The sequence below is a fragment of the Miniopterus schreibersii genome (genome assembly GCF_964146895.1).
Source record: "Miniopterus schreibersii genome assembly, chromosome: 17".
In the NCBI taxonomy this organism is placed as follows: Eukaryota; Metazoa; Chordata; class Mammalia; order Chiroptera; family Miniopteridae; genus Miniopterus; species Miniopterus schreibersii.
The window spans coordinates 42,109,873-42,137,323 of NC_138117.1; the positions used below are offsets into that span (position 1 = coordinate 42,109,873).

Genomic DNA, 27,451 nt, shown 5'->3' on the forward strand with positions numbered 1-27,451 from the left:
CAGGCCATGGTTTTAACTACCACGTAGACAATGGTGGCTTCTAAATTCACTGCTCCAGCCTGAACTCCGGGCTGGAATATCCACCGCGACTTGTGTTTAATAAGAGGCAAATAAAACTTAACTTGCTCCAAACCAAACCTCCGCCCCACGGACCTCCGGCCGCGCTCGCCGCCTCAGGAAGCGGCGCCACCCGTCACTCCCTCCCTCGGGCCACCCTGCTCCTCAGGGCTCCCAGCCCAGGCGGCGAGTTCGCCGCCCCCTCGGCAGCGCTCGCGGGCCCCGCAGGCCCCCTGCCTGCGCCACCCCCTCCGGTTCCGCTCAGGCAGCAGCCGGAGGGGCTGTTTTAACTCTTGAGGCGGGCGCCGAGGGCTCGGCTGGGCGGTGGAGCGCCGGCCTGCGGCCTGAGGCCCGGCCGCGGGCACGAGCTCGGGGGCTGCACCCCGCCGCTGGGGCCGGCGGAGGCGGCCAATCCACGTGTCTCATCAATGTTTCCACCTCTCTCCCCCTCCCTTGGAAAAGTAATGGAAAAAATACCCTCGGGAGAGGATTAAAACACAGACGAAACTCAAGACAAACCCCATCACCCCTCCGATATCTTTCAGCCTCTGCCCATTTTTCCTAGAATAAAACCCATCCGGCCGCTCCTCCCCTCGCTGTCCAGCTTCCTCCCTACCGGCCGGCAGAGACGGCGCCCCGAGCCTCCGCGTCCTTACGCCGCCGTCTGCCTCCACGGGCTCACCGCACCCGCCTGCGCGCCCGGCCCTCCTGCCTCCCCTCCGGGGAGCCGCCTCAGGAAAGCGTCCCTTTCCGTGCACGCTGAACCCGTCCCGGCAGAGAAGACACCGAACACGCACTGAGCGGCAAGGGCCGAGGGTGGCCTCGCCGCCTGGAGGAACTCTCACCACTGCCCACCTGCCCTGAGCAGCACCTGCGCCCCGCGGGCTCCAGCCCAGCCAGGCCGTGCGCCCCACCCCTCCGCTCAGCCCCCGCCGGCGCTACCTCCGGCTCCCAGGCTCCTTCCGCGCAGCCGCGGGGCATCATGGGGCTTGTAGTCCGTCCCCAGAAGGACAGCCGCCGGCCCCCGCCGACTCGCCTCCCCGGCACTACAACTCCCAGTGAGCAGCGGGACGCCGCTCCCGCTCCGACCGTGTCGGCGAGCCACGGTGCGGCGGGTCCCTACTGTCCCCGCGGGGGAGGGGCAGGAAGATGGCGGACGTGGTCGTGGGCAGAGACAAGAGCGGGGAGCAGCGCCTCGTGTCTCTGCCCCTGTCCCGCATCCGGGTCATCATGAAGAGCTCCCCCGAGGTGTCCAGCATCAACCAGGAGGCGCTCGTGCTCACGGCTAAGGCTACGGTGAGGCGGGGGCCGCGAGGGGAGGAGCGACGAGTGGGGCGAGGGGGTGGGGGCCGCTGGGAGCAGTCGCGCTGCGCAGTCCCCTTGGGCCCGCGCGCTGCCGGCGCCTTGTCGCGGGCTCGCGCGTGCGCGCCCTTCCTCGGGCCGCCTCACTTCCCTTCCACGCCGCGCGCGCCCCCCTGCCGCGCGCCTTCATCACTTGGCTCCGCCCTCCCCGCGCCCCCCGCCCACCTTGGCCACGCCCGCCCTCCCCCCGCGCGCCGTCCCGTCCTCCCTCGCGCGGGGGTCACGTGGGCAGAGGCGCGAACTGGCGTGGGCCTCGCGTCCCTCCTCCGGCCGCGCCGCTGTACCTCGGGCCCCAGCCTGCCCCCTTTTTCTGGCTTTCGGCCTGTCTCGTAGTTTCGGGGCCCCAACTCCCCCTCCCCGAACGGCCCGGAGAGAGGCGGAGCGCTGCCGCGCGAAGCTCGAGGGCTTTCTCGGGAGGCGCGGTGCCGTGGGCCCGCCCCGCCTCCTGACGCGCTGGCGGCTCGTTCCGGCCGGAAGGCGCTGCGGGGCCCTGAGCCCTGCCGCCTGTCACGCCCCCCGATTGGGGCTCGGTGGTGCGCGGCCAGAACCCTCCCGTCCCACGCGGGCGAGGTTCCGCTGCGGCCTTCGCTTTAGACGACGCTGCCCAGCCCCTGGGTCGGCACCGAGCCCGCGTGCTGGGCCAGAGCTGCGGGAGGCGGAAGTCGCAGGCTTCTGCTGCTGTGCGGGAGCCGCGCCCGCCCGGAGCCCGGGAGGGGACCGCCCGTGCAGCCCTGACGGCGGGGTGGCTGTTTCCCGGCGGCTCCGCCCTAGGTGCTCAGGAACCGAGACTCACGCCGCAGGCCCCGGCCCCCGCCTCGCGGCGGAGTGACGTGCGGCTGCTGCTCGGGGGAGACGCGCGGGCGAGACCGGAAACGCGGCCGCCCGAGCTTCCGGTCGGTGCGGCGCTGTTTATAGTCGAACCTCCTGGGACGGAGGCCCCTGAGCCAGCAATTTCTGAATGGTCTCGCGCTCCTTTTTTTTTTCGTTTTTACTGTGTAACTGGGTCATTAAACATTTGTGACTCATTGTTTAGTTTTAAATGTTTTTCTTGAGTTAAAAACCTGAAGTAAAGTTTAGGGAAATGCTTGCTTCCCCACCAGCTGGGTACTCTGGGTTTCTTTCTGACCTCGTGTTTCTCCTTTCCCCAGTGATTTCCTGTAATTTGAGAAACCAAGATAATGTGCGATCATCCAAACTTAATTTAATTAAAAATTTAAGTTCTAGGGTAAGTTTTCAAAGCACACCTTTCATTTTACCTTTTCATTCGTTTTTAGGAACTCTTTGTTCAGTATCTAGCCACCTATTCCTACAGACACGGCAGTGGAAAAGAAAAGAAAGCCCTTACTTACAATGACTTATCAAACACTGCAGAGGAATCAGAAACGTTCCAGTTTCTTGCAGGTAGTCTCTGAAATATTCTGGTTAAAAAATGCCTAGTAATTGACAGCTTTTCTCCCCTGCTTTCACTGGAATAGACCTTTTGCTGCTTTCTCTAGGTCCCAAAGTTAACAATGACTTGACACAGTGTTGTCTGTTGAGTATGTTTGTAATGTGGCTCACCTAGAATGATAATTAGGTCAACAAAAACCTCCACTAGGGTGTTTGGCTGGCTGGTGAGCCTGGCAGACCCACCCTCTCAGACTCCTTGCCCCTGAAGGGAAAACCCTGGGCTGGTCTACTTGGCCCCAGAAACAGAAATTAATTGTTGTAGAACAAGCTGTGTGGGCCTGGCTAAAAAGGGCTAAGTCTACCCCGGGGGCCAGTCAGCCTGTCTCAGGTAAGTTGGGTGGGTCGCTCACAGGCTTACCAGCACATGATTCGCAGTGAAATAGAAACAGGTCTTTAGCATTGTCAGGAGACCACCCAGAATGGTAGTCTGATTTTGTCTTGTTTTGGAACCTATTCTAGAGGTCGAAGTATGTTTTGAAACTTGCATGGCTGTATTCGTGGTCTCCTGTAAGCAACTGCTAATGTTAGCTTTATGTTTTTAAGATATATTACCAAAGAAGATACTAGCTAGTAAGTATCTGAAAATGCTTAAGGAGAAGAGGGACGAAGAGGAGGACAACAGTGATGAAAGTGACGATGAAGCGGAATCCTAAACCCAAAACGAAATGCTTTCAAAGTCAGCCTGGTGAGGACCCTCCTGGATTAGCTCAACACTGTGTGACTTAAGTCTCTTCACTTTTCAGAGACTTCGAAGACCTAGTACTCTTTCCTGGCTGAGATGGAGCGCCTGATGCACCTACACCATAAACAGCCAAAAGGAAAGTTGTCAGGCCCACAGTGTAGTTGGAGGGCACCAAGCAAGAGCTACCTGTACAGCCAAAGACAATTTTGCCTATTAACTTTTTATTTACAGGTGGAGTTTGAAGAGTTTCTAAATACCAGTTATGTAAAAACAACAACATTCAGTTTTAGCTCAATATGTAGTTTGTTACATTTCGTTACATTGTATGTAGTATGTTACATTTGCATTTTTGTATTTCAAGAAAATTTGACTTTGTCTACTGCATTTTTAACTGTAAAGACATAAAATTTTTAAATTAAGCTGTATGTATTTTTACAGTAAAATGCTCTATACATCTAATTTTAGAACCCTCTATTGTTCTAATGCCTCACATTACCTGAGACTTTTGTGAAATTTAAAAATAAGCATTTCTAGCATTTTTATTTCCAGAGAAAAATTTCAAATCAAATCATAAATCCAAAAAGAAATAGTACCACTGCATAGCATATTTTTCTTAAAAAACATTTGAGAACATTGTGTATATTGAAGATCTGTCTCATTTACTGTTCTGTTCTTTACACCTATAGTAATTATTTTTACTATCCACAAGAGAAGACCATAAGTTCTGTATTTTTTCACATTGGGTAAATTTTTGGCTCTTGTCCTTTTAATCTTTTTTAAAAATTGAGTTATTTACATCCAGTAAAATCATCCTTAATGTTCAGTCTTTTGGTTGTGTAAGCAAGCAGTCAGTTCCATCACCCCAAATACTCCCCTGTACCCCCTTAGAGTTAGTCCCTTCTCCTACTCCCAGGCAACCACTGATGTTTTCTGTCTCTCGTTTTTAAAGTTTATTTTTTAAAATAAATTTTAAAATCCATTTTTTGGTGTACAGTTGTGAGTTTTGACATGCAGTCATGTAACCACCACAATGAAGATAACAGGTTTGCCATGGAATACTACGCAGCTGTAAAAAAGGATGATCTCACCCTTTGGAACAGTATGTAGGGACCTGGAGAGTATTATGCTGCTCAAAATAAGCCAGTCAGAAAGACAAGTACCACATGATCTCAAATGTGGAATCTAATGAACAAAATAAACTGATGAACAAAAGAGATCCAGAGACATAGAAGCACAGAGCAGACCGAGGGAACTCAGAGGGAAGGTGGGGGTGGGGGAGTGGGTGGGGAGAGATTGATCAAAGAACTTACATGCATAAGTGCATGACCCATGGACACAGACAATAGTGTGGGGAAGGCCTGGGGGGGGTGGACAAGGGGTGGAGGGGACCAATGCGGGGGGCGGGGGGGCCACATCTGTAATACTTTTGTTTTTTAACCCTCATCCGAGGGTATTTTTTCCGTTGCCTTTCAGAGAGAGTGGAAGTGGAGGGGGGGAGAGAGACACATCAATTGGTTGCCTCCAGCATGCGCCCCAACCACGGGTGGGGATCGAGCCTACAACTGAGGTACTTGCCCTTGGCCGGAATCAGACCTGGGGTCCTTTAGTCCATGGGCCGATGCTCAACCACTGAGCCAAACTGGCCAGGGCTGTAATACTTTCAACAATAAAGATAAAACAAAGAAGCCCCAATCAATTATCCCTGGCTGGGTAGCTTAGTTGGTTAGAACACTGTCCCGATATGCCAAGGTTGCGGGTTCTATCCTGGGTCAGGGCACAAAAAATCAACCAATGAATGCGTAAATAAATGGGACGACAAATCCATGCTTCTCTCTCAAGTCAATATTAATAAAAAAAAGAACAGCTTTATCACCTCCCCCCAAATTTCCTCAGGGTCCAACTCATTCCTTCCCTTTACCTTGGCAACCACTGAGCTATTCTTGGCTCCTATAGCAGGCGTCAGCACTTTCTGAAACAGGCCATATGGAAAATACTTTGTTTTGTGGGCTATATAGTCTCCATCTCAACTACTCAACCTTGCCGCTGTACAAAAGCAGCCAGAGGTAGTACCTAAGGAATGAGCATGGCTGTATTTCAAGAAAACCATTTCTGGACACTGAAATTTGAATTTTGTATAGTTTTCATGGGTCTGAAATTAAAATTTTTTTTAACAATTTAAGAATGTAAAAACCATTATCTTATAGGTGATACAAACAGTATGCCCACAGACCATGGTTTTCTGGCCTGTCTTCCCCCAGTATGGAATCACACAGTACATAGCCTTAGAGGCTGGCTTTTATGGTCAGCGTAATGCATGAGAGTGACGTCGTTGCAGGCGTCAGCAGTCCCTTTTTATTGCTAAGACTCCATTGCATGGACATGCCAGTTGTTTATCCGGCCCCCAGGTGAACGGATAATTCCCAATGTGGGTTGTTCCCACTTTTGACTATTACAGATACAGTCCTATGAACATTTACGCACAGAGAATGAAAACTTGGCCTGCTTTATTAACACTGTACATTCTAGTATTTTCAGTCATTTTTTTCTTTTCATTAAAAAAGTTATTAATTTCAGAGAGAAAGGGAGAGTGAGAGAAACATGGATGAGAGAATTATCCATCAGCTTGCCTCCTGCGCGCCCCCTACTGGGGATCGAGCCTGAAACCTGGACATGTGCCCTGACCAGGAATCGAACTGTGACCTCCTGGTTCATGGGTCAATGGTCAACCACCGAGCCACGCCAGCTGGGCCCATTTTTTGCTTTTCTTAATTCAACCCTCCTTTCCTTTCCCAGCACCACTCTTATTTTTAGAGCAGACTGAAGTCAAAAACAGCCCAGTGAGGGCCCAGGGTTTTAGAGTGGCACCAGGACCAGTAACCGCAGCCAGGGCAGGGGGGCTAAGTGACCCCCCCAGGCCTCAAACCCTATATACGGTCAGGTCTGATTCCCACACAACATGGAGCTCAAGGTTTTGCACTTGACTGGGGCTCAGCAGAATGTTTTAAATAAAAATTTATTGTTAAAAGTATTACAGCTCTCCCCCCTTTATTTCTCCATTGATTCCCTCCACCCTGCCCGTCCCCCGAATGGTTTTTTACTTTATCCTTTCTCACGGCTGCCGAAGTAGCAGCACCCAGCGCATCCTAGAGTCATCTGTCCTGACATCCAGTCCAATCCATTCCTGTGGTTTTCATCCCCAAACCCCAACTTCTCAGAGGCAGTGCCCAGTCTGTTGAGTACACTGCGTGTAGAGTAAGGCCTGGGCTCCTATCACAGGCAGCGCGCCCGCCTCAGGAGCCTGGAACTCAACCTGTGCAGAAGGAAGTACCCAAACAACAGTAATTCAAGACCTTTGGGAGAGGCAGCTGTAAATACGAGGAATTTTATTTTATTTTTTGCTGACATACTATGAGGCAAAACAAAATTGACACCATACAAAATAACTTTATAAAATATCATTCACATCATATTTTATCGGATTTACAGCATTCTGTGCATGTTAAGGGTTATGTAAGGAGGTGAAAAAACACTATGCCAAACTTTTAGTATTAGTTTATATACACACAGTAAGAAACAAAACAAATAACTGTTAGGATTTCCATGAATTTATTGCAAAAATAGTGCAAACTACTTAACCTAGTAAGCTGTAAAACAAACTCGAAAGGACCCAGCTAAGCTTAAACACGACAATAGATGCTCAGTGTCTCAGCCTTTAGCTTTCTTCACCAGTTTATCTTTTGTCCATTAAGACCACTCCCCACCTGTCCCGTTTAGGGTGCGTGCTGGGGAACGGAGACGTGTGAAGACTGGCTGGCTCTCCAGAGAGACCAGACTCATCCGCTGCCTAAGGCCAGCAACTCCTTTAGGGTCATGCTACTTACTCAATGGCAACTGTGTGAGGTCTGTGTTGAAGATGTGTAAGATGCCATGATGTTTAATCTGACCTTAGAAACGAGTTACCCCCCGATGGCATGGAGAACAGAGTCAAGAAAGCAGCATGAACGGAAAGGACTGGGAACATTCTTGTCGCTGGTGCGCACGGTATCCTTCTTCTCAGGTGTGTTGGGTAAAGTGTTATTCTACTGGTGGGCAACCTTGGAACCAGATAGTGAAGTTAAAAAAGAAAAAAAGGACACTGAATCCCTACAAGGGCAATTTTAAAATTTCTTTCAACAGTCTATTGGGGTCCAAAAAGCATATGTCTAAACAAAATAATAAGAGCAAAACAAGATGCTACATAGAAAAGCTAAAGGAACAAAATGCAGCATATTCAGGTTCTTTTTCTTGAGGTACCTATATAAATTTAATCACCTGCCCCAAAGTACTCCTGTTAGGTAAAAAACAAAATGCTTCCTGGTGAGCCAATCATAGGGCATTTATTATTATTGAGAAAGTGCAACAAGTCCCATCCTTATATGCAGCATGCTCAAGGGTGACTCACTCATAAACACAGCCCAAGGACTGGCCTGATGGGAGTTTAAAATGAAGGACATTTAACCAGAATCATCCCATTGTTTTTAAGATCCTGCAGCAGAAACCCTCCCAAATCAACTTTCAAAGTTTTGTCACTAAGGAATGTTGGCTCTCTTGTAAAATTCAGAGATCTCTTTAAAATAGTAAAACTATATACTACAGGAAAGATCCCAAATCTTTATTTCTTATGGTATAAAATCAAATTCTTAAGACTCTAAAATACTGTGTTACCTCAAAAGGATTAAGTTAAAAAAGATCACCATAGTAGGAAAAGTTTAGAATTGTAAACTGCCAAATATAAAAGCACGGAAAGTTGTCCATCACCTCTGATTTCTCACCTGCCAGAAAGCTTTACTGACTTACGGAAACCCCGGGCCGCTGCTGATGCAGGCCTCCCCTCCCCGGCCAGCCCTGCCAGCACCCCTTCTTCTGACCATGGTCATGACCACCTCTAGCAGGTCAGGAGAGATGAAACTGACAACAGTCCATTTGCTGCTTATGAAATAAACTTACACGCCAGAGGAAGAAGGGGCCCGAACGGCGAAAAAGCAATGACAAGAGGACACGTGAGTTGTTTTTGGCTGCCCCTTCACTGGCACAGAAAATGAAGTGATAGCTATAAATATGTGCATAGAAGAGTCTGGAATTTGTTTGTAAAATGTTAAATTTTCTCTTGGACATAATTTTTTTCCCTTTCACAAGAAGGCAGTTGGGATTCCAATATATGTTAGTGGTTGGCTGGGGGAATCTATCAAATGCCAAGGCCAATCGGGCTTTTCTCCCCACCTGCAATATAAAATATTTAATTCCATACTGGTTTTTTTTCCCCCAATGCATTAGGATTCAACACAAAAGGCACAAAATAAATAAAAATATTATTAAATAAACGGAAATTATGATTTCAAGCTTCATGTGGAGTTATAGCTCACTGTTTGGTTACTTTTTCCAATTTAATTTGACAGGCTTAGTAAATAGCACCCAACTGTTTAACTGAGGTAGATCCACATTGTAGAGAAAGCTGGGTCCCCTCCATTTTATGTGTAAATTTAAGATGCTTTTACAAAAACAAAAATCCATTTAGTCATATGCAGAAGCAATGGCAGGTGGCACTATCTGAAGAAAGCTTAGAACATGAGCAGGTTTGCAAAGAAGATTTATGCCCAAATCATTCTCTCCATCAGCCATAAATAAATCTCAGATTGGAGGGAAAAAAGTCAAACATTTAAAAATAACCCTGGAAAAGTCTCAAGACTTTCAGAACAGGTCTCTCTTGACTGACTGACCCGACCGTCTTCATCAAGCAATGGCCACCGCGGGAGCAGGGGGAGGGAGAGGTGGGGCGGCGTGCGGCACTGCAGGTCTCCCTTTGCAGCTCCGGAGAAAGGACTTGTCGATTTATGACACAACATCTTGATCGGGACAGTTTAAACTCACTCCGCCTAATAGGTTTGCATACTCTGAAACTTACAAATTGAACATCTGATTAAGGCTTAATTTAAAGTGGCATCACCACCCAGCATCGAGCAAGCGCTGGACGCCCTCCAGACACACAGGATGGCAGTGAACTGAAGACACGGACATGAAGCCTCGAAGTGTATTTAGCAGGGACTGTAATTTTATAATTAAGTTTACAATTCATGTAGCAAATGAAAAGTTATATAGAAAGGCCAACAGATATAAATACTAGTTGACACAGGAACTGTGGATTTACAAAACAGCACACCGCACGGTTTCTACCGCAAGCACAGGACACGGTCACGCGGACCCCGGGGAGCGAGCCCGGCGCGAGTGCCGCCCGAGGCCAGGCCCCGGCAGCTGCTCCGCTTCTTAGAAAGCAGTAAACTTTAAATGGTCATAATACATTTTGATTCAAAATGTCTTCTAAAATGTTTTATTGGGGGGGAAATTAAGAAGGGGAAGATCTACCTAGGGACCTTTTGAATTCATTTTTGGTTCTTTTTCAATTATTTTATAAAAATAAAATAAAACTAGAAAAGTTGATAAAACTCAGGGTTCAGACCCCTCAGTACATATTGGTAAGTGATCTGAAGTGAACCAGAGGTAAGAAATCCTGGATGTAGACACTACATTCTTTCCGTGTATTTAATGAGTAATTAGCCACTTTGCTGCACAGAAACTTAACAATTATTCTCTTAAAACTTCTTAAAAAGTAAAAACTCACTTGCCTCTACAGTTATAAAACATGAGTTCACACCTTCAACAACTACATTAAAATCCACTACCAAACTCAGGACTCAAATTTCAACTTAGTGCTAAACTATGTACTTTCAGGATTTTAGTTAGGTGCGTATTTGGCGTTGAAGAGGGACCCAAACTTCGAATGTGTTGTCCCCCTGCAGCCAGGCCTCACCGAGGGAGGGCTAGTGCGCTCAGAACGGAGGGTTGGGGTCTGGCGAGGGGCGGGCCAGGATAAGCCATCAGGAAGGCCTTTCTATACATTTGTAAAACAAATAACATTGGTTATCTCCCCCACTTAAGACCAATAACATCATCCCTTCACACAGAACGGTGGTTTTTAATTACACCATCAGCCAAGAAAAGTGCTCACTACACAGCCGCAAAAAGCGAGAGCTACACATGGCATTTTAGACATGTCAAAACTGGAGCCCTGTGTGCATGGCGCGAGGTGACACCCACACCCAAGCAAGCAGTTCCCCAAACGTCACAGAAGAGCAACACGAATGAAAGCCTTCCAGGGAAAGGACAGCAGGCTGGATAGCACCGGACAGCTGAGGATGCCACACACACCACAAAGACCCGATCCAATTCCTTTGAAAAATCTAGTTCCACTACACTAAATACTCTCTGAGCGACTGAACAAAACTACCAGGTCCTGCTTACAGTCACAGTCAGTGCCTGACTAAGGGATTGGTCCTCCTAGAGTCCCTGCAGGTGTGGCCTTGGCCAGGACTCAGGAGAAACCACGCGACTGACACGTTTTCTGACACAAGACGGCACACACGGGCATCACAGTTTGTAGTCAGGAGCTGAGAAGTGGTGTCGAAGGCAGAAGGTGGATGACTGACTTGGGGATGGTGCAGGCTTACTTTCCAATGAAAATGCAGCCCCAACGTGGTTCTGAGAGGACACTGAGGACAAGACTTTGAAGGCACAGGGGCTGGGGCTGAGGCAGAGTCTGCCAGAACATGCTGTCTGGTCCTGACAGGGACACCCCCAGGGTTGTTTCCACAACCTCCAGAGTTCCAAGGAGCCTCAGGTCCCCCCCACAGGCCAAGCACTGCACCCCTTGGCCCGGTGGTGCGGGCTGTTCTTGGGGTTAACTCGCGGGGTGAAGGACCTTAAAGACCCAGAAGGAGCTGCGTCAGGCTGGCCTCAATATCTAGTTCCTGGAGTCGCATGCGAGCGTGCGTGTGTGTGTGTGTGTGTGTGTATTTGGTGTTTCAGCTTTAACTCTGCACTGCTTAAATCCAAGGGGGGTGGAAACAGGAGCCGATTCAGCCTCCTACTCCCCCTCCCCCAGAAAGGGGTGGGGTGAGATGGGGACTCAACCCTTTGGTCAGACCATCCCAGAGCATTTAAGGATCTCACACGTCTAAAATGTTTCACATCAATGAGAGAGAAAAGTGTTAACAAAAGCACCAGTGATCTCAGATCTCTCATTTTTAACCATCTTTCAGGAACACAAACGTGGTAGGGGCCCACCTCTGATTCTGGGCTGAGGGATGGATACGAGTTGGTCTGTCCCCATGACCGACTGAGCAGGGGCCACTGTGCAGCCCGTGTGGGATCCTGGCTGAAAATGAGGCCCCCTGGAGCTCAGCAGACACATGGGCACCCGCCCTGAACACCTACGCTTCTCGGGTGGATGGTGCAATTGTTTTGAGAAAGACCAAAGGACACTTAGCTCTTTCAGAGTTAAAGGAGACCATGGAGCATGAAAAGCATCGTGACCCAAAAACAGCAGGGTTAAGGACAATCACGTCCATGTCAGGACGCACTTGAGCCTCTCTGGTCCAAAGTCAGCACGTCCAGTAGGAGAGCAGAACCCTCCACACACCCAGACACTTGTCCCTCCAGAACTTAAGAGCAGACCAAGGTAGGCCTTTTGGAGCAAACGTTCACCTTCTGAGGACAAGAGAACATGAGGAGCCCAAAGGAAGGACTCGGAGGAGGAGGAGGGGGCGGCTGACCCACAGCAGCGTGTGGGCAGGAACAAGTCTGACAGCAAAGGGCCTAATCACAAAGGGGCACTCAGAGTCCAGACCGACACCCAGGACCGGCTTCCTGCAACGCCCAGGCGTGGGAAGTCCTACTTCTGTGGCCACCGTGGACCCTTTGTTCCATTCAAACACAGGGCCTGCGATTTGAACAGAACGTTCTGCTTGCAAACCTCAGGTCTGTGTTAAGTAGGGAGTGATGGGAACACAAGATTCAGGGTCAAAGGTCAGTCATGCCAGCACTGTTCAATCCGAGAGGCTGTTTTAATTGTATAATTTTCAGGAGTCAGTGTCCAAGCCCTTGGTGAGTTCACAGAAGCAATTTCCAGCCCATTTGTGAGTCAAGAATAAGAGAAAGTGATTTCTTTTACAAAACAGGACGTGAGAAGCCCCCGGCACACGGAGACGCTCCTGCCAGCCCGGTCCATTCCCGCTGGCCACTCAGAATCCCAGGCCGCGGAGCCGGGAGGCCGAGGGGTCACAGTGTGGCACACACATTTTCAAGCCAGCACTGAACAGAGATGTTCACAGTTCAGTTTATTTGGGCGATATTTTGGCTAGTTCAGTGTGGACAGCTACGCTTAAGAGCAAACTTGAATCTACTGAGAATTCAGAGGTAGCCTTTATCCGATTTCCTTTTTTTTAAACTAAAAGGTATTTATAAACCACTTTCTGTAGCGATTTGGCTGAGCCAATACATTCACTGTAGACAGTAACATGGCAAAACACATCCAGAAAAGCATAAAGGGAGGGCCCCGTCAGGGCATCGACGTGATTCGCGTGCGCCCGGTGACTGGGTTGAAGACTCCTTTGTGTGCCTGACAGTGGGCGGCCTGACCACAAACAGAATCACACACAGGGGGTTGGAGCAAACACGACTAACCTGGCAAAAGCCACAGGCGTAAAGAAAGAGCGCTGGATTGTGGGTCTCTACATCTATGGCGGTTTGACACAACAGTGACCACATGGCTTCAAAATGACGACTGACCGGAGAAACCGGGCGGCCGCCATTCTCACTGAACATGGGCCACACAAATGCTTGCTAGCCACACGGCCAAATGCTGAACAGAACCAGGGGAAAATGCTTTCAGGAGTCATGGCAAATAGCAAGGAATTAAACCACGAAAGCGACCCAAGGATTTGCAATTAATCCTCTTAAAATTAAACCTTCAGACCTCAGGAGAGATCACACTCTCCTTTCAATAGACTGCAAACTGCCTTTTAGAAAAATGAGAAGAGAGGCAAATTTGTCCTTCATGAACGGTCAACAGGCACAGGTGAAAGAACAGAATCGTCCACAGCTCTAACACATAATACTGGAAAACGTGGCAGTGTCACGGAAACAAAGCAACGTGGGGTTCCTGTCACTTCTGCTACCCTAATCTATTTACAACCCTTTCAGACAAGTACAGCAGATGCAAGGTTGGACATAATTACAAAAGGAGTTGTCAAAATCAGTGCAATTATTTTGAGTTGAAAATTTTCCTTACAAAAAAGAGTCAGCGTATGTGTGTAACGCAGACAGCCCCATGACAAGGTCACACGTGCACAGTGCCTACACTAACAAATGTCACAGCAGCCGAGGCAGCTAGCGCGGCATCTAGAGAATAGTCTCGGTTACTTTGGGGAAGGACTGAAAATATAAATAAGACATTTGCATTCTGAAAGTGAGGCGTACGAACACTGAGGAAGTTTCTCTATTGTACATTCCTTTTCTCATGAGCGTGAGAGATTAGTCAAAGAGAGGTCACAGGGAAATGTCTATGGCTTGCCAGGGCCACTGGGATTGTCTACTGTTTGGAGTATGTCAACTTCCAAAGTTCCTCCTAATGGAAAACTGCCTTAGTGTGTAGAAAAATGCCCATGAAAATCCTTTTAACTGTCCAACAGCTCAAAGTCCCACTGAAGAACTGCCCAGCTCCTAATGGATTCTAAAAACAAGCCAAGTGCTTCCACGACGTGGGGCAGAGAGGCCGTCCTAGCCCCATAGGCCTCCTAGGGACAGTCCGGTGTCCCAACCACATGTCCACCCTTCACGTATTGTATCAAATATATAATATGACTGAAAAACTGCCTTGCAAAAAAGTATTTAAATTACCCCACAGATCAATGTAAAATTATGTTGCTGCATATATGAGAAAAACAATTCATCCAGAGAAGTTACGTTTGTGGCTTTCAAGAATAAATCACCCAGCAAACCTGAAGGTAACCGTCAGGTGACTTATGAAAGCTGGGCAAAACGATTTCTATCCCATCATCAGGCACCACATGCACTGGAACATCGGCCAAACCAAACCAGAGCCGAAAGGCAAAAATAAACAGCAACACTTGCATTTAACAACAGTGAACACAACATACAACACAGCGTCAGCACCCCCACCCGCCCTGTGGGGAACTGAGCGGACATCCTCTCTTCTAGCTGCACTTGATAACCGGGGGCCACATCAGGAATAGCAGTGATTTTGGCCAACTTCAAACAGCACAGAGGTTGCTTGGTTCCCAACAGCTCCCTCCCGGGGCCAGTGCCCCAGCCAGGGGTCATCTGTGGGTCTCGAGTGCACACAGTCACTCGAGGGAGAACAGTGCCAAGAAGCGGCACAATCTGGACGAGAAAAGGCAGGCCCTACGGTGTAGTACACAGCCCACAGTGTGTGTGAGGGCTTCTCAAGGCAGAAAACCTGACCCAGACCAAAACAAAGCCACCCCTTTCTAAAAGTACGGGCGTGCCCAGTCTTACCGAATTTGTCTAACTAGGGAAATCCGAGCTTGTGGTACATGGATAGCAGGGTGGGGTCCTGGGGTCACCAAAGGGCTCTTCCGCAAAACGGCGACTTTGACCGGCTTCCCAGGGCTCTTTAGGGCAGGAGCCTGACTAATGCAATGGATAGCGGTGGAGGGACAGGAATACGCGGGTGTTTCTCAAAGTGAACGTTTTAAAACAGGCTACGAAGAACCCTAATACAAGAATTTAATTGGGAGAGCTCTTAAAGAGACGAGATGAATCCCAGCTGTTTTTACACGAGTCCCGACTTCTACATCATTTCATTCCCACATGGTTTGCTCCGAGCAAGGCCCACCTCACTAACAGTGGGGGGCGCCCCTCCTCAGCCTGGCCTGAGGCCGCCCTGGGTGGACGACACTCAGAGGACAGCAGGAGCCCCTCTGGCTTCCACGTGATTCTACTGCACTGTGAGGTCTTATGCTGTCTCAGAACTCAGAGTTCATCCTAATGAGGGACTGGTAGAAATTTGGGGAAATGGTTATTTACCTGAGAGAGTGTACCTACAGCCACCAGACACGTACAGAGGTGTGCAGCCAACCCGGCCAGAGACATTCGGTCGACTGATGCCTTTAGTATGAAAAGTTTCATAAAACAAGCACAGGGCTACAAAAAGTACCCTTCCCAAAGTACTTTGGCCTACTGAAAAGAAAACTTTGCCTTCGAAATAATTTTTAAAGAATTTAGATGTAATTTGCTGCCAGCCTGAGATCTGGCCTAGGTTTTAGCTCAGAACTTCATGGCCAGGCGCTGCTTGCCGCTAGCCCTCCGCACTCCGGGGAGAACCCTCTCCGGAAAGCTCCAGCTCGGACCAGGCGGCTGCCAGTGAGACCTGGGAGTCACGTTTCTACCAGCCCGCCCCCCCGCGATCCTGTCGCACGCACTAGAAAAGCACCTCTGAGGCAAACAGGTTTAGATGATCCTAAAAGTGGCTGAAAACCGACCTAATTTAAGAGTGTATGAGCAAAGATCCCCTCCTCAGCTTGAAGGCTCCTAGTGATGTAAGCCAAGAGTGGACTGGTGTCCTGAACTCGGGAGAAAGTGCCACTTGCCAACGGAATGACAGGGAACTGCAACAATTCTCAGAGCAAAGGCTTCTGTCATTTAAACAGACAAGAAAGATACAGCAAGAAGAGACGAATGCCACTGATAAGACACTCACATGCACACACACACTTACACACGCACACACCACTCTGAGTAGATAGCTTCACAAATAATATCCATCCCTTTGTCACCGCCTCCAAAATCCAGGCTGAGTGTCCACAGGAGCCCCGTGCGGCTCCCGGCCCCCTTCGCCCCTCGGAGCACAGACGAGGAGGCAGGCGGAGCTCCCTCTAGCACGGGCCTCGCCGTCGGGACGCTCGCTCACTACGGCACCAGAGGTAAGTGTCAGGCCGGGTGGGGAGGGTGGTCAGCAGGGACAGGAAACCTAGAGAGCACAAAGCAGCACAGGGGAAGGCCCGTCTCCTTCCTCGAGTCTCTACAAGGAACGCGGACTTTACTCTTGATAAAACTGCCTACAGGACAGAGCCCACTGAGCACAAACAGAGCTGTCTGCTGTCACCCTTCCCAAGTTGTCCATGGCATCGCTCAGTGCAATGGTTTCTGGGTTGGCAGCCCCACGTGTGCCAGAAGGCAGATCCCAGCAGGAGGGACTGGCCCTGTGCTGGCTCCCGTCAGCCATCCTGAGGGCAGGGCTCCGTTGCTGACGGCTGGCCTCTCGCTCAGCACGGAGCCACCACTGACAGCTTTCTGTGTGTTTCAGTGCACAGAGCCTGTGGAGCTCGTCACACAGAACCACACACGGACAGTGCACTCCGACACATGGACGTGCTCCCCAGGGAGGGAAGGGTACATACATTCCATTTGTGCTTAATCGGCTGAGCAACACACGGGATGAGGCAGGAGGGCGGCAGGCGACTGCCGCGAGCGCACCGTCCGCTGAAGGCGCAGGCGACGGTCTCACCGAGGGGAGGCGGTCGCCGTCACAGCAAGTCAGCCGCGCTCCTGAACTTGCACTGAGACCACAGAGGCGGTCCAGTCTCCAGGCTCCAAAACACTAACAGATCACAAGAAGCACCCCGTAGTCAATAAAATGAAAAACAGCATCTAGCTATCACATTAATACTGCAAACCAGATATATATATTTTCTCTTACGTTAAAGACATAACAGTGAAAAAGGATTGTACTGTATTTATCACCACAGACCCGTATTCTTTAGAAACTTTGGAAAATAAATGTCACAGTCCTATAGGACAAATCTTACGATTAGACTGTCGGCATATTGTCTTTTTCTTTTTTTTTTTTTTAATAAATTTTTATTAAAATGGCACTTGTCTGCCAATCTCTCTGGACCTAGAAATGTTGTAAACGCACGTGGCCTCTGCTGCCACCGCTCCCTTTCTTGAGCCGAGTGAAAGGCAGGGCCGTGGCAGGACAGGACACCCGGGGGTGCCCGGCACGGCCACCTGCCCGCGGGTCCTGAAGAGCTGTGTAACCACGTCAGGAGCACACGAGCGTCACTGTGGAATAGGCTTTAGTGACATCAGAATGGTCAAGGCTTTAAAACCACAATCGTGTTTGTGTTGCTTTCACTCAGAGAACGTTCACAGCTAGTTTGAGCCCATCAATTTCATATAGAATCATGTTAAAAACAAGTAAATCGAATGACCAAATAAATTAAAAATGTTTTAAAGCCCTGAGTTCATAGACTGCTTTTAGGAGATTTTTTTAGGAAACGCGGGACTCTGTTTTAATAAGCAGCTCATAGATTTTGGCAAACCATATTTCCTACGACAATGGGGTCTCATACAGGTCTGCAGTTCAAAATCCGACTTTGAAATCTGGGACAGAAGGCATTCTGGAAAACGGAGCATCTGCTGAAATCCAAGACGTCTCATGTTCAATGCTGGCTGCCACGGGAGGGCTGGCGTCTGTTGGTCTGAGTGTCGCTGGTCTCGTGTGAATCCAACTCGGCACACAATCGTAAACACAACACGTCAAGCAAAGTACATGGTGCGCAGTGTGTCCTGGTGGACCTGGACCGCCTTGGCCAGCGCCTGATGGTCTCGCCCGTTACTCTGCCCAGAGGTATGGCTTCCTTCGGCACTGCGGGGACAGGGGACACGGGGAGCGGAGCCCTGAGCACAGCACGAGCGGCACCCGGCAGCCAGGCCAGGACACGGCCCGACACCCGCTGCCGTGACCGCGAGGACGCTGGCTCCAGCCACTGCGACCCCTGCTTCCCACTGTGGAAAAGCGGCTGCCAAAGCCTGTTCCAGAAGCGACCCCGCTGTGCCCTGCACCCGGAAAGGCCTGCCACTCACCTGTCATGCTCTTTATCCACCAGGTGGTACCTGGCCCGGAAGGCCACCAGGTGGGCGTAGTACGCTGGCGCGGGGATGGAAACGGAGCGCGTGCAGCGCACGTAGGTGTGACACAGCTGGTAGGTGAGGATCTGCAGCTCGTCGGAAGAGAAACGATTGTCATCCCAAAGCACGTGGTAGTGGGAGGGCCTGCTTGTTCCCTACGAGCAGATCGGACAGTCAGGCGCGCAGCACTCACCCGCCGAAGGCACTGCCCCGCGCGGACTGGCCAGCCTCACCCCGGGCACGGGCGTTCGTGACAGCCACTGACACCGTCACGCATCATTGTAGAAGGCGCCGGACCACGCATTTCATCACCCGTGTGTAAACGCAGGCCGCACACACACTTGTTTACGTATAAAAACCATAGGAACAGACAAAACGCTCCAGAATGGCTGTGCCGGGACAGCGTCGCTTGTACAGGTTAGGTTTCCACAGTTTTCCCAAGTGTTTTCATTCTCCTCACCGTCAGCGGCTGCACCGCCAGGGCCCGAGCCCGCCCACCGCGGCCCGCGCCACGCCCCGCCCGGCCACGTCAGTGCTGCCACGGGCCCGCCACGCCGAGTGCTGACGGCACAGCAGGTCCCCGAGGCCCGCGCCCGGCCGGGGACAGAGCCCCTCCCCAGGAGGGAGGCCAGGGAGAGGACAAGCCCCAGGGAGCTGGGCCCGGCCCTGTAAAGAGGGGGCCCAGCCCACCCAGGCCGCGGGCGGGCGCCTCTGTGCTCTCTCAGGCACATTCTTCTTCTTTCCTTCTAACAACCCTTTAAAAACCTAAAACTGTTCTCTGGCTCGGGCTGGACGTGTCCCACAGACCACACTGCAGGATGTACGCGACAGGAGTGAAAGCGCCAAGTTCACGGAGGATTCTCAGGCCTTGGGTTCACGTTCCCTGGGGTGGGGTGCTCGAGTCCTTATGTGCACCCTGAGAAACCGGAGCCCCGCGTGACGAGGCTCTCTGAGGACAGGACAAAGCTGCTCTGTCCCGAGGAGCGTGGCTCGCAGGGACGCATCCTGGCGGCTGCGCCCTCAGAACCACCCTCGGCCGGCTGGGGGGTGCTGATGAGCCAGAGAACCGCCCGGATGCCCAGCACAAGGCCCGAACCCCGCCACGGCGGTGTGGGCTCACGCTGAGTTGGCCCTCTGTCACTCACTGCCCTCCCCCCATCTCCTGAGACCTCCTCGTCACCTGGTGTGAGGCCAACTTTCCCGAGGTGGTCTTGTCACCTCTAGGATCTCAGCCAGCTCATTCAGCACCAGGCACACAGGGACACCCCCATCCCCACCAGTGAGCCTGGGCCTTGCACTGACAGCTCCTCCTGCCTGGACCTCATTTCATCTACACCCCCCTGCTTCCCAGGGGGTCCTTTGTCCCCAACTCCTGGCAGTCCTGGGCGTCTGTTCACTGTTTAAGCCCCTGACCATGGCTAAAGCCCTCCTAAGTGCTCACCATCGAGTCCCTGTGCCCACCGAGTGCCAGGCACAACAGCCATGCCCTGTGTTTGCTGAATGTGTACCTGATGTCACAGAGACCCAGAGACTGCCCAAAGGGGCCCCTCTGCCCTTACCTGGATGCCAGCATGACTGCACAGGTAGAAGTCAAACTCGGTCGGGTGGGTGATCTTCGTGTCCACGGTTGTGCCTGCTGGAATGTTCCCGCTCTTCCCAACCTTGCGCAACAAAGGAGCCATTAGACAGGCCGCGGAGACGGCAGAGAAAGCCAGCCAGCCGTTTATGAAGTCTTTAAATTGGCCGATACATTTGCTCAGCTATAGAGCATTAAAATAAAACTTAACAAATAGTAACAACCAAATTACTAAACTCTTAAGTTCACACTGCAGGCCCAAAGTCCCTGAAAACCCAGCTATTGCTCCTGTGGCGGCATCTCCCCTCCTCTGGACCAGTATCCCAACCCAAGCCACTGATTCTTTATTTCAAATATACCCACGAAAGTAAGAACCCCATGAGCCCCTCTGTACCTTCAGATGTATTTTTTACTTCTTGCCAACCTTTTTCACACCTTCAGATTTTTAAAAGAAGTAAAATTTGAAAATATTGCCCATCTCCCTTCCGCACTGCTGTCTGGGACTTAAGACTTCACTCCCACACACACTTTTATTCTTCTACATGTTTAAGCCTCCATTAGCATTACAGTGTCACTCTGAAGGTTTTAAAACTGTATCCATGGCCCAGCCAGGAGGTGGCTCAGCAGCTGAGCGTCGACCTAGGATCCAGGCGATCAGGGTTCGATTCCTGGTCAGGGCACACGCCCGGGCTGTGGGCTCGATCCCCAGTCGGGGGCGTGCAGGAGGCAGCTGATCAATGACTCTCATCACTGATGTTTCTCTCTCTCTCCTTTCCTCTCTCTGAAATCAATAAAGATATATAGTAAATAAATAAATAAATAAAACTGTATCCATGTATCATATATACTACTTGCTGGTTTTGCTCAGTATTACACTTCTGACATGTATTCACTGGATACACAATTTATTAATTTTCACTGCTATACAGAATACTAATATATGAACATGTCACAACTTTTTCTCCTTGGCAGACAGATGATGTTTGTGCTATCAGATACACCAGACGTGGGGTTTCTCCAGGGCAGATCTCTAGAGTAACAAAATTGGTTACCATTTTGTACTCCCATCAAACTCGTGAGTCGTCTTCACTATAATCCATTCCCTCTGTGGGCAGGGCCATGCTGTGTGCTTCGTGGGTTAGCCTCCTTTTAACCTTCCGGCGTCCTCAGGAAAGTGGGCGAGAGTGGCAGGGACACTGGCAGCCCGCACACCAAGGGGCCCGACTGGAGCCAGACGGCACTGCTGACCTCAGCACAGCACCCACACTTGCACCATGCCAGGCTAACCTCACAACCCGTTTCCTCCCTTTTCCCGGTGTCTGAAATACTTTGTATAAGATTATTCTTCGAAGGCTGGGTAAAACCTGCCTCTAAAACGTTCTATACTAACTTCATAACGTAAGCTAAGCAGCTTCCCCCCTTTCTTACTCTCTGCACACTTCACGATGATCTGTTCTTGAGTTTGGCAAAGCTTGCCCGTAAAACTCTCTGGGCCCGATGCCTTTCAGCATGACGAGTGAGTTGTCCCTGCGACCTGCTTGTGGTAATTTATATAATTCTACAAGCAACTATATCCATTTCTTCTATTTTTTCCAATGTATTGGCATAAAGTTGGTAATATCCTATGATGCTTTAGATAATACAGTACTCCTGCAGTTATAGTTCCTTTTCTGCTCCTGGTATTGTTACAAATTTCCTCCTAGTTGAGTCTTGCTAGGCGTATCTATCTTCAAAGAAGCCTCTGTGAGTCTGCTCTACTGCTTTTTCATCCCCCGCTGCATTATTTTCTATCCTGGGAGGGAAGTGGCTGTAGAAACAAGCTGACTTTGAGCCCTCAAGACTCCTGGCAAAGGTTTGCGGGCTTAGGAGGGCGGGCGGGCGGGAGCCCAAGCACAGCAGCTCCTCAGCTCTCCGGGACCCTTCAGGCTTAGCCGATGCACCGAAGCCTATGCTTATCTCCAAGCACTGCTTCAGCCACAGGACCTAAGGTCTGATATGAAATTCTCGTTTTTTTCAGTTCTGATTAGTTTGTAATTTTTATTTTCTTTACATGTTTAATGCATGTGCTACTTAGAAGTGAATTTAAAATTTCAAACCTTTTTTCTTCTTTTTTCAATTTTATTGATTTCAGAGAGAGGAAGGAAGAGAGAAACATCAATGAGAGAGAGTCACTGATCGACTGCCTCCTGCACGCCCCCCACGGGGGATCGAGCCCACAACCCCAGCATGTGCCCTGACCGGGAATTGAACTGTGACCTCCTGGTTCATAGGTTGACGCCCAACCACTGAGCAAAACTGGCTGGGCTCAAGTTATCTTAGATCTGGCTTGTTTGGGCCACTCCTCCAATAGCCAGTGCTTGCCAATGTGCCTTTTTCCACGTAATGGTGAGTGTTAAAATGGAACTCTTGGATAGTGGATCTGTCATTTTCTCCTTGAAATTGTGTTTTTGCTTTACTTTTTCTTTCCTTGACATATTTTTAGATCATGGTGTTAGGGACATCCAAGCTCACAGCTGTTCTATCTTCTCAGCAGACCATCCCTGTGATAGGAACGGTCTGTACCGTGTCTTCCATTCAGACAACGAGCATGTCCTGTGTTGTCACCACTGTGGTGGCAGCAGGCTGTCGGGATGTGCCTGCCCTCGGCCCTGTGTGGACATTAACCCACCTGCAGTTTTAGATGGTGTGGATTTAAAGTATTAACCCTGTTGGGACCACAGAACACACTTTAACCTGAGGGCTCCCACCTTTCTTCAACTGGGAGAGCACCCAGCAGTTACACCCTGCTTCCCCTCACACTCATCTTCTCATCCTGGAGCCCCCGGGTCCATTCAGAGGAGCCCGGACGCCCGTCTGCCACCTGCTCTGCAGACCTCTGACCGAGCTCCCGGGAGCGCCTTCAGCCCGGCCCGCACCCTCCCCGAGACCCCAAGTTCACTCGGCTCTACCGCCCTCTTTACGACTGGCCGTCACTGGGGTTGCGAACTGGTTCTTTCTCACACCCACCGCCCTGGCAATTTATCAGATAAATGACATCTCCTGCCCGGTCCTGTCCCAGACTGTGGATTTACAGGTCCAACTTCTCAAACTGAGGACGGCCTTCTCTAACAAGGCCGGGGCTCCACAACCCCTCTGAGGACAGGGTCTCCCCAGAACCTGGGCAGAGCTGCCGCCGCGGGCGCTCCTCGGTGAGGTCAGGCGGGCCCCTGCCCGGCGGGGAACGCACCCGCTCGTTCTTGTCCGTGCAGAAGAGCCGCGTGTGGTGCCTCTTCTGCACCACGATGAAGGTGATGCCCGGCTGGTAGTCCTTCTCCAGCTTGATGCAGGCCTCGCGGATGGCCAGCAGCTCGTGGTGGAGGACCTGCGGGAAACAGGGCCCTTAGGACCGCGCTGTGCTCAGGCTCTGCTGCCGCCTTGGAATAAATCCCTTAAGAACATGTAGCACTTGACAAATATTTGTACCCAAGTTTTCTCGTTCCACTGGCTTGTTATTAGTTGTGTGCCGTTGCCTCTCTGAGCCTATTTCTTCATTTATATAACGGAGGGAATGATACCCCGATTTCTTGGTTTAAATGAGATAATGCATAAAAACACTCCACACGGTGTGGCGCGTCAGCGCTCACAAATGGGCCCCGCGGGAGGCACACCGGTTCAACAACGCGCTTCCTGTCTCCGAGGAGAAGGCCTAGCAGGAAGGATACTGGCTTAGGCGTCGGATGCAAGTTCAGGGCCTCACTCTGTTGCGTGGCTTTGGGAAAGCCATGTACCCTCTCTGATCCTGTTTTTCTCGTTTAACATGGGAACATCCTACCTTGCAAGCTTGCTGTGAAGACTAAAGTGTTGTGGAAAGCATGGGGCACACAAGCGCCCAGGAGTTAGGGTACAAGGACAGTAAGACACTGTCTCGTACCCATCGGCCATCGCCTGAGAAGGCGGGAGACATCCCACAGTGTGTGACGAAGACGGTGACAGGGAGCACACGCCCAAGGTCTCGGGCTATCCTGATTAAACACTGTTACGTCTCAAAATGAGTTGTTGGTCTGGGTTCAGACCCCAGCTGTGAGCTCCTGCAGGACGCTGAGCAGTCATGAGGGATAAAACCAGACGGACACTAACCCCCCCAGAAGCAATGACTGTGAAGGGAGAAAGGGCTGGGAGCTCAGAAGAGAACATTTCCAACTGGAGGGACCCCAGAAGGTTTTGTACAGGAGGTGGGTTTGGGGTCAGCTGGCACACGCTGGCCTCTGGACCCCACCGGGGGGAGCACGGGAGCTGCCAGCCAGCCAGGGAGCGTCTAGGATGGCCTCGGGATGAGCCGCTGCTTCTGCTCTGGACCAGGCGGCAGTCACACGGAGCCTCGCCGCGTGCTGCCAGCCTGTTCGAGGCCGGGGGCCTCTGAGCTCCACCAGGGCAGCCCTCGGGGTGTCCTCCCACCGGGCGCATCTCCCGCAGCCCCAGGTCCACGCCCCACACCCTGCTTCTGCCTTCCTGCTAACATCTCCTGGCGACGCTGGGGACGCGGCGGGAGCAGAGGCAGTTACCTGGCCGGTGTGGGCCTCCTGAGGTCCAGGTCAGAATGGACTCGTGCTGCCCACAGGGCACCTGGACTTGGAGGTGCCACGGCTGCCCGGCCCGCTCGCCCGCCTCCTGTGGTGCTCCCTGTGTCCGTGAGGCGCTCTGCCTTCCAGGCTGCTGGCCTTGTAACCACCCCCCGATGCCACCCCCCCCTAAATCCAGGCAGTGGCCGAGGGTCCTGCTGACTGCTTTCTAAAGGGCCCCCAGCCGCCCTCCTGGCCCTGCCGTGTTTCTCACTGCACTGCGCCTGCTGCTCTCCCCGCAGTCACACGGCCGTGTGCCCACCCCGCAAAGCCGCCGCCCGCAGCTCTCCAGGCCCCAAGCCCAGCCACTGCTCCTCCTGCCTCCATCCTGCCTCAGCATCACTGGCCCTGCGCCCAGCCTCCCCTGGTCCACCGTCCACCCCGGGACCATACGAGCACTGGGGCACAATGTAAACGGGACCATCCTGTTCTGTAGAGAACCGGAGGAGGTAACGGTCTGAGAAGAGAGAGAAGCCGAGAGGCGTCCCACCTGCTGGAACTGGCCCTCGGACACGCCATCGCGGTAGAAGATGATCCGAGTGGGCTTGAAGCGCGTGGACTTGTAGAACTGGATGAGCAGCTCGCGCACCATGGCGGCCAGGTCCTGGATGATCTCCTGGCGGTGCTGCTGAACCCGCACCGTGGCGCAGTAGCGGTTGGGGTGGGCGTCCATGCTGCCCACGACCTGTTGGGCATGAGGCATATGTGTCCAGAGCCCGAAAACCCTGAACTCAGGCAGGAGCTGTGTTTGCTGCTGTTTCTCTCGAGCAACACGCTCAGCCTTCCTGAGCTTCCTCTGAAGGAGGGGACACTAACATCAACCCCGTAGGGCTGAGATGATGCAGTTACGCATCAGCCCAGCGCCTGGCACGCTGCAGGCGCTCAGAGAAGGCCAACGTTGTTTCATTAGTTTGGAGGGAGTGAGGGGCTGGACGCACGAGCTGCCCTGGGCAGAAAAACCCCAACAAGTGGTTTCAGACAAATGACAAATACAAGACGGCCCAGACTCTTCCACGTTTAGGTCGCATCATCCTGAGGATCGGCCTGATCCTCATGAACAAAAGGTCGCAGCTGCCCGGGCCCTGCCCTCCCAAGGACAGTGAGCCCCGGATGTGGAGGAAAGGCTGAGCTCAGCCCCCGAGGGGAGGGCAAGCGGCCGGATGCTCAGCACTGTGACCGTGGCCTGTGAAACGAGGCTGCCACACGGCCTCCCTGGCAGCACTCACAGTCAGGAGGGGGGGAAGGACTTGGTTCAAGCCAATACACACACTACAGAGATGCAGTTACTAAGCTACCTCTAGGGGACCGTAAAGGGTGGAACAAGAAAGAAGAACTTTAACTCTAGACTAATTATTTTATTCATATTTAGCTTTTTGTAACACAAAACAGAAGCTGTTTAAAAGGAGGTGCAGCATCTGCCAGGGGGCTGCAGAGCCCTCAGGTCTGACCTGAGCTGCAGCTGAGGCCTGGCAGGACCACAGCTCCTCGCAGGAGCCTTTTGCGGGGACAGACATGGTCTGGTTTGGGGTTTTTTGGACACCACTCTTACTGCTTCTCAGGTGTATTTATCTACCTGTAGCGTCTCCCAAATACCTATTTTCCATGAGACTCTGACTGCAACTTGGTAAACCTCCCACTTTTCAGGAAGAAACTCTAGCTACAGGGCTGCAGTGGGACCACGTCCCCTCCCACAGGCAGCTCGGACACTCACGGCAGCAATGGAAGGCTTCTTCCCGTCCCCCGCGGGTGGGTGAGTGACATCGGCCCCCAGAAAGATGACGGGCTGCTGGAACACTGGTGGCCTGTGGAGGGAAGCAGAGCACTGGAGGCTAAGCTCAGACACTGCCTGAACCTCCGGGTGTCGGCGCATCGTTCCTGTGTGGTCAGGGTCCTGGGTTCTGTTCTTAAATAGAGTTCTTCTCTTCTAATGATACACAGAAAACCTTACAGGTGAACACCACGGTCTGAGACCTGCTTCAGAATAACCCAGTGGGGACAGGGTGCAGGAAACGTGGGTGGAACCAGGTCAGGTGCTGCTGGCTGCCGAGGCTGAGCTAGGGAGGTGAGGGCTCCACCTTGGCACACGCTTGAACATTCCTAAAATAATTATTATAAAAACAAAAAAATCCCCAAGGTTTGTTACTTGAACTCGAAGCCACACCCCTCCAGGGTTCTCACTGATGCTTGGGGCAGGAGCCATCCTGGGCAGCAGCACCCCAGCCCTCTCCCCACCAGACGCAGTAGCACCACAGGTCCTGACGCCAAAAATGACTCCGAACATTGCCACCTGTGCCCAGGGGCCAAACTGCCCCACTGAGAAGCACTGCTCTGAGTTTCCCTGGTCTTTCAAATGCTGACTGCTCGCAGCAGCTATGGTCCCGCAGAGGCAGTGAGCACAGCGACTCAGTTCTCCAGCAGCGACAGGTCCCCGGCACGCCTGCTGCACCCTCTGAAGCTCCCTCTCTGTGCCTCACCTCTCTCTTCTGAAAGTGGAGACATCAGAACTCACGGCTGGGGGTGTCCTGAGGGCGGATGGAGCTCATGCATGTCACCCGCTCTCGGGCCTGGTCCAGTACACTCGCTGAGTTGGTGTCACTGCCATTACTGACTTCCTGGCACCAACAAGAGGCACGGTGTGTTTCCGGATCCAGGCAGGGGGTGGGTCAATGGGAAAGTCACCTCAGGGGGACTCCCACTGGCACATTCACATGGAGCCGCCAACCCCCCACTACACTCTTTTAGGCCCCCCCACCCGGGTTGAGGTGGAAACGGTACGTCTCGAGCGTGCACGCCATGTCAGTGTCCATGAAGGTGGGCGCGTTCTTCCCTTCAATCCCCAGCGTGGTTCTAACCACTCTGGCAACTCTGCGCCTCCAGGCGGACATAGTAAGGCTGCTTGCT

At 51.7% G+C, this 27,451-nt stretch overlaps 2 protein-coding genes across 3 annotated transcripts in view; one reads left to right on the forward strand and one right to left on the reverse strand.

The window, feature by feature from the left end:
- Positions 1–1,127: 1,127 nt before the first annotated feature.
- CHRAC1 (chromatin accessibility complex subunit 1) lies at positions 1,128–4,529 on the forward strand. The gene is made up of 3 exons (XM_081116788.1): positions 1,128–1,353; positions 2,694–2,820; positions 3,412–4,529. The coding sequence occupies exons 1-3, from the start codon at positions 1,207–1,209 to the stop codon at positions 3,519–3,521; spliced, it is 384 nt and encodes a 127-aa protein (XP_080972914.1). The 5' UTR covers positions 1,128–1,206; the 3' UTR covers positions 3,522–4,529.
- A 12,760-nt stretch (positions 4,530–17,289) lies between these two features.
- AGO2 (argonaute RISC catalytic component 2) overlaps positions 17,290–27,451 on the reverse strand; it is a 75,112-nt gene continuing 64,950 nt past the window's right edge. The window contains exons 14-19 of one of the 2 annotated variants that reach the window (XM_081116291.1): positions 26,262–26,352; positions 25,041–25,235; positions 23,179–23,313; positions 19,936–20,037; positions 18,332–18,462; positions 17,290–18,113 (exon numbers count right to left, since the gene is read on the reverse strand). In XM_081116291.1, coding sequence (XP_080972417.1) covers positions 18,005–18,113; positions 18,332–18,462; positions 19,936–20,037; positions 23,179–23,313; positions 25,041–25,235; positions 26,262–26,352 — 763 coding nt within the window. In that variant the 3' untranslated portion in view covers positions 17,290–18,004. Of the gene's footprint in view, positions 18,114–18,331; positions 18,532–19,935; positions 20,038–23,178; positions 23,314–25,040; positions 25,236–26,261; positions 26,353–27,451 lie in introns of both variants that reach the window. The other variant, XM_081116292.1, reaches the window with a different exon arrangement.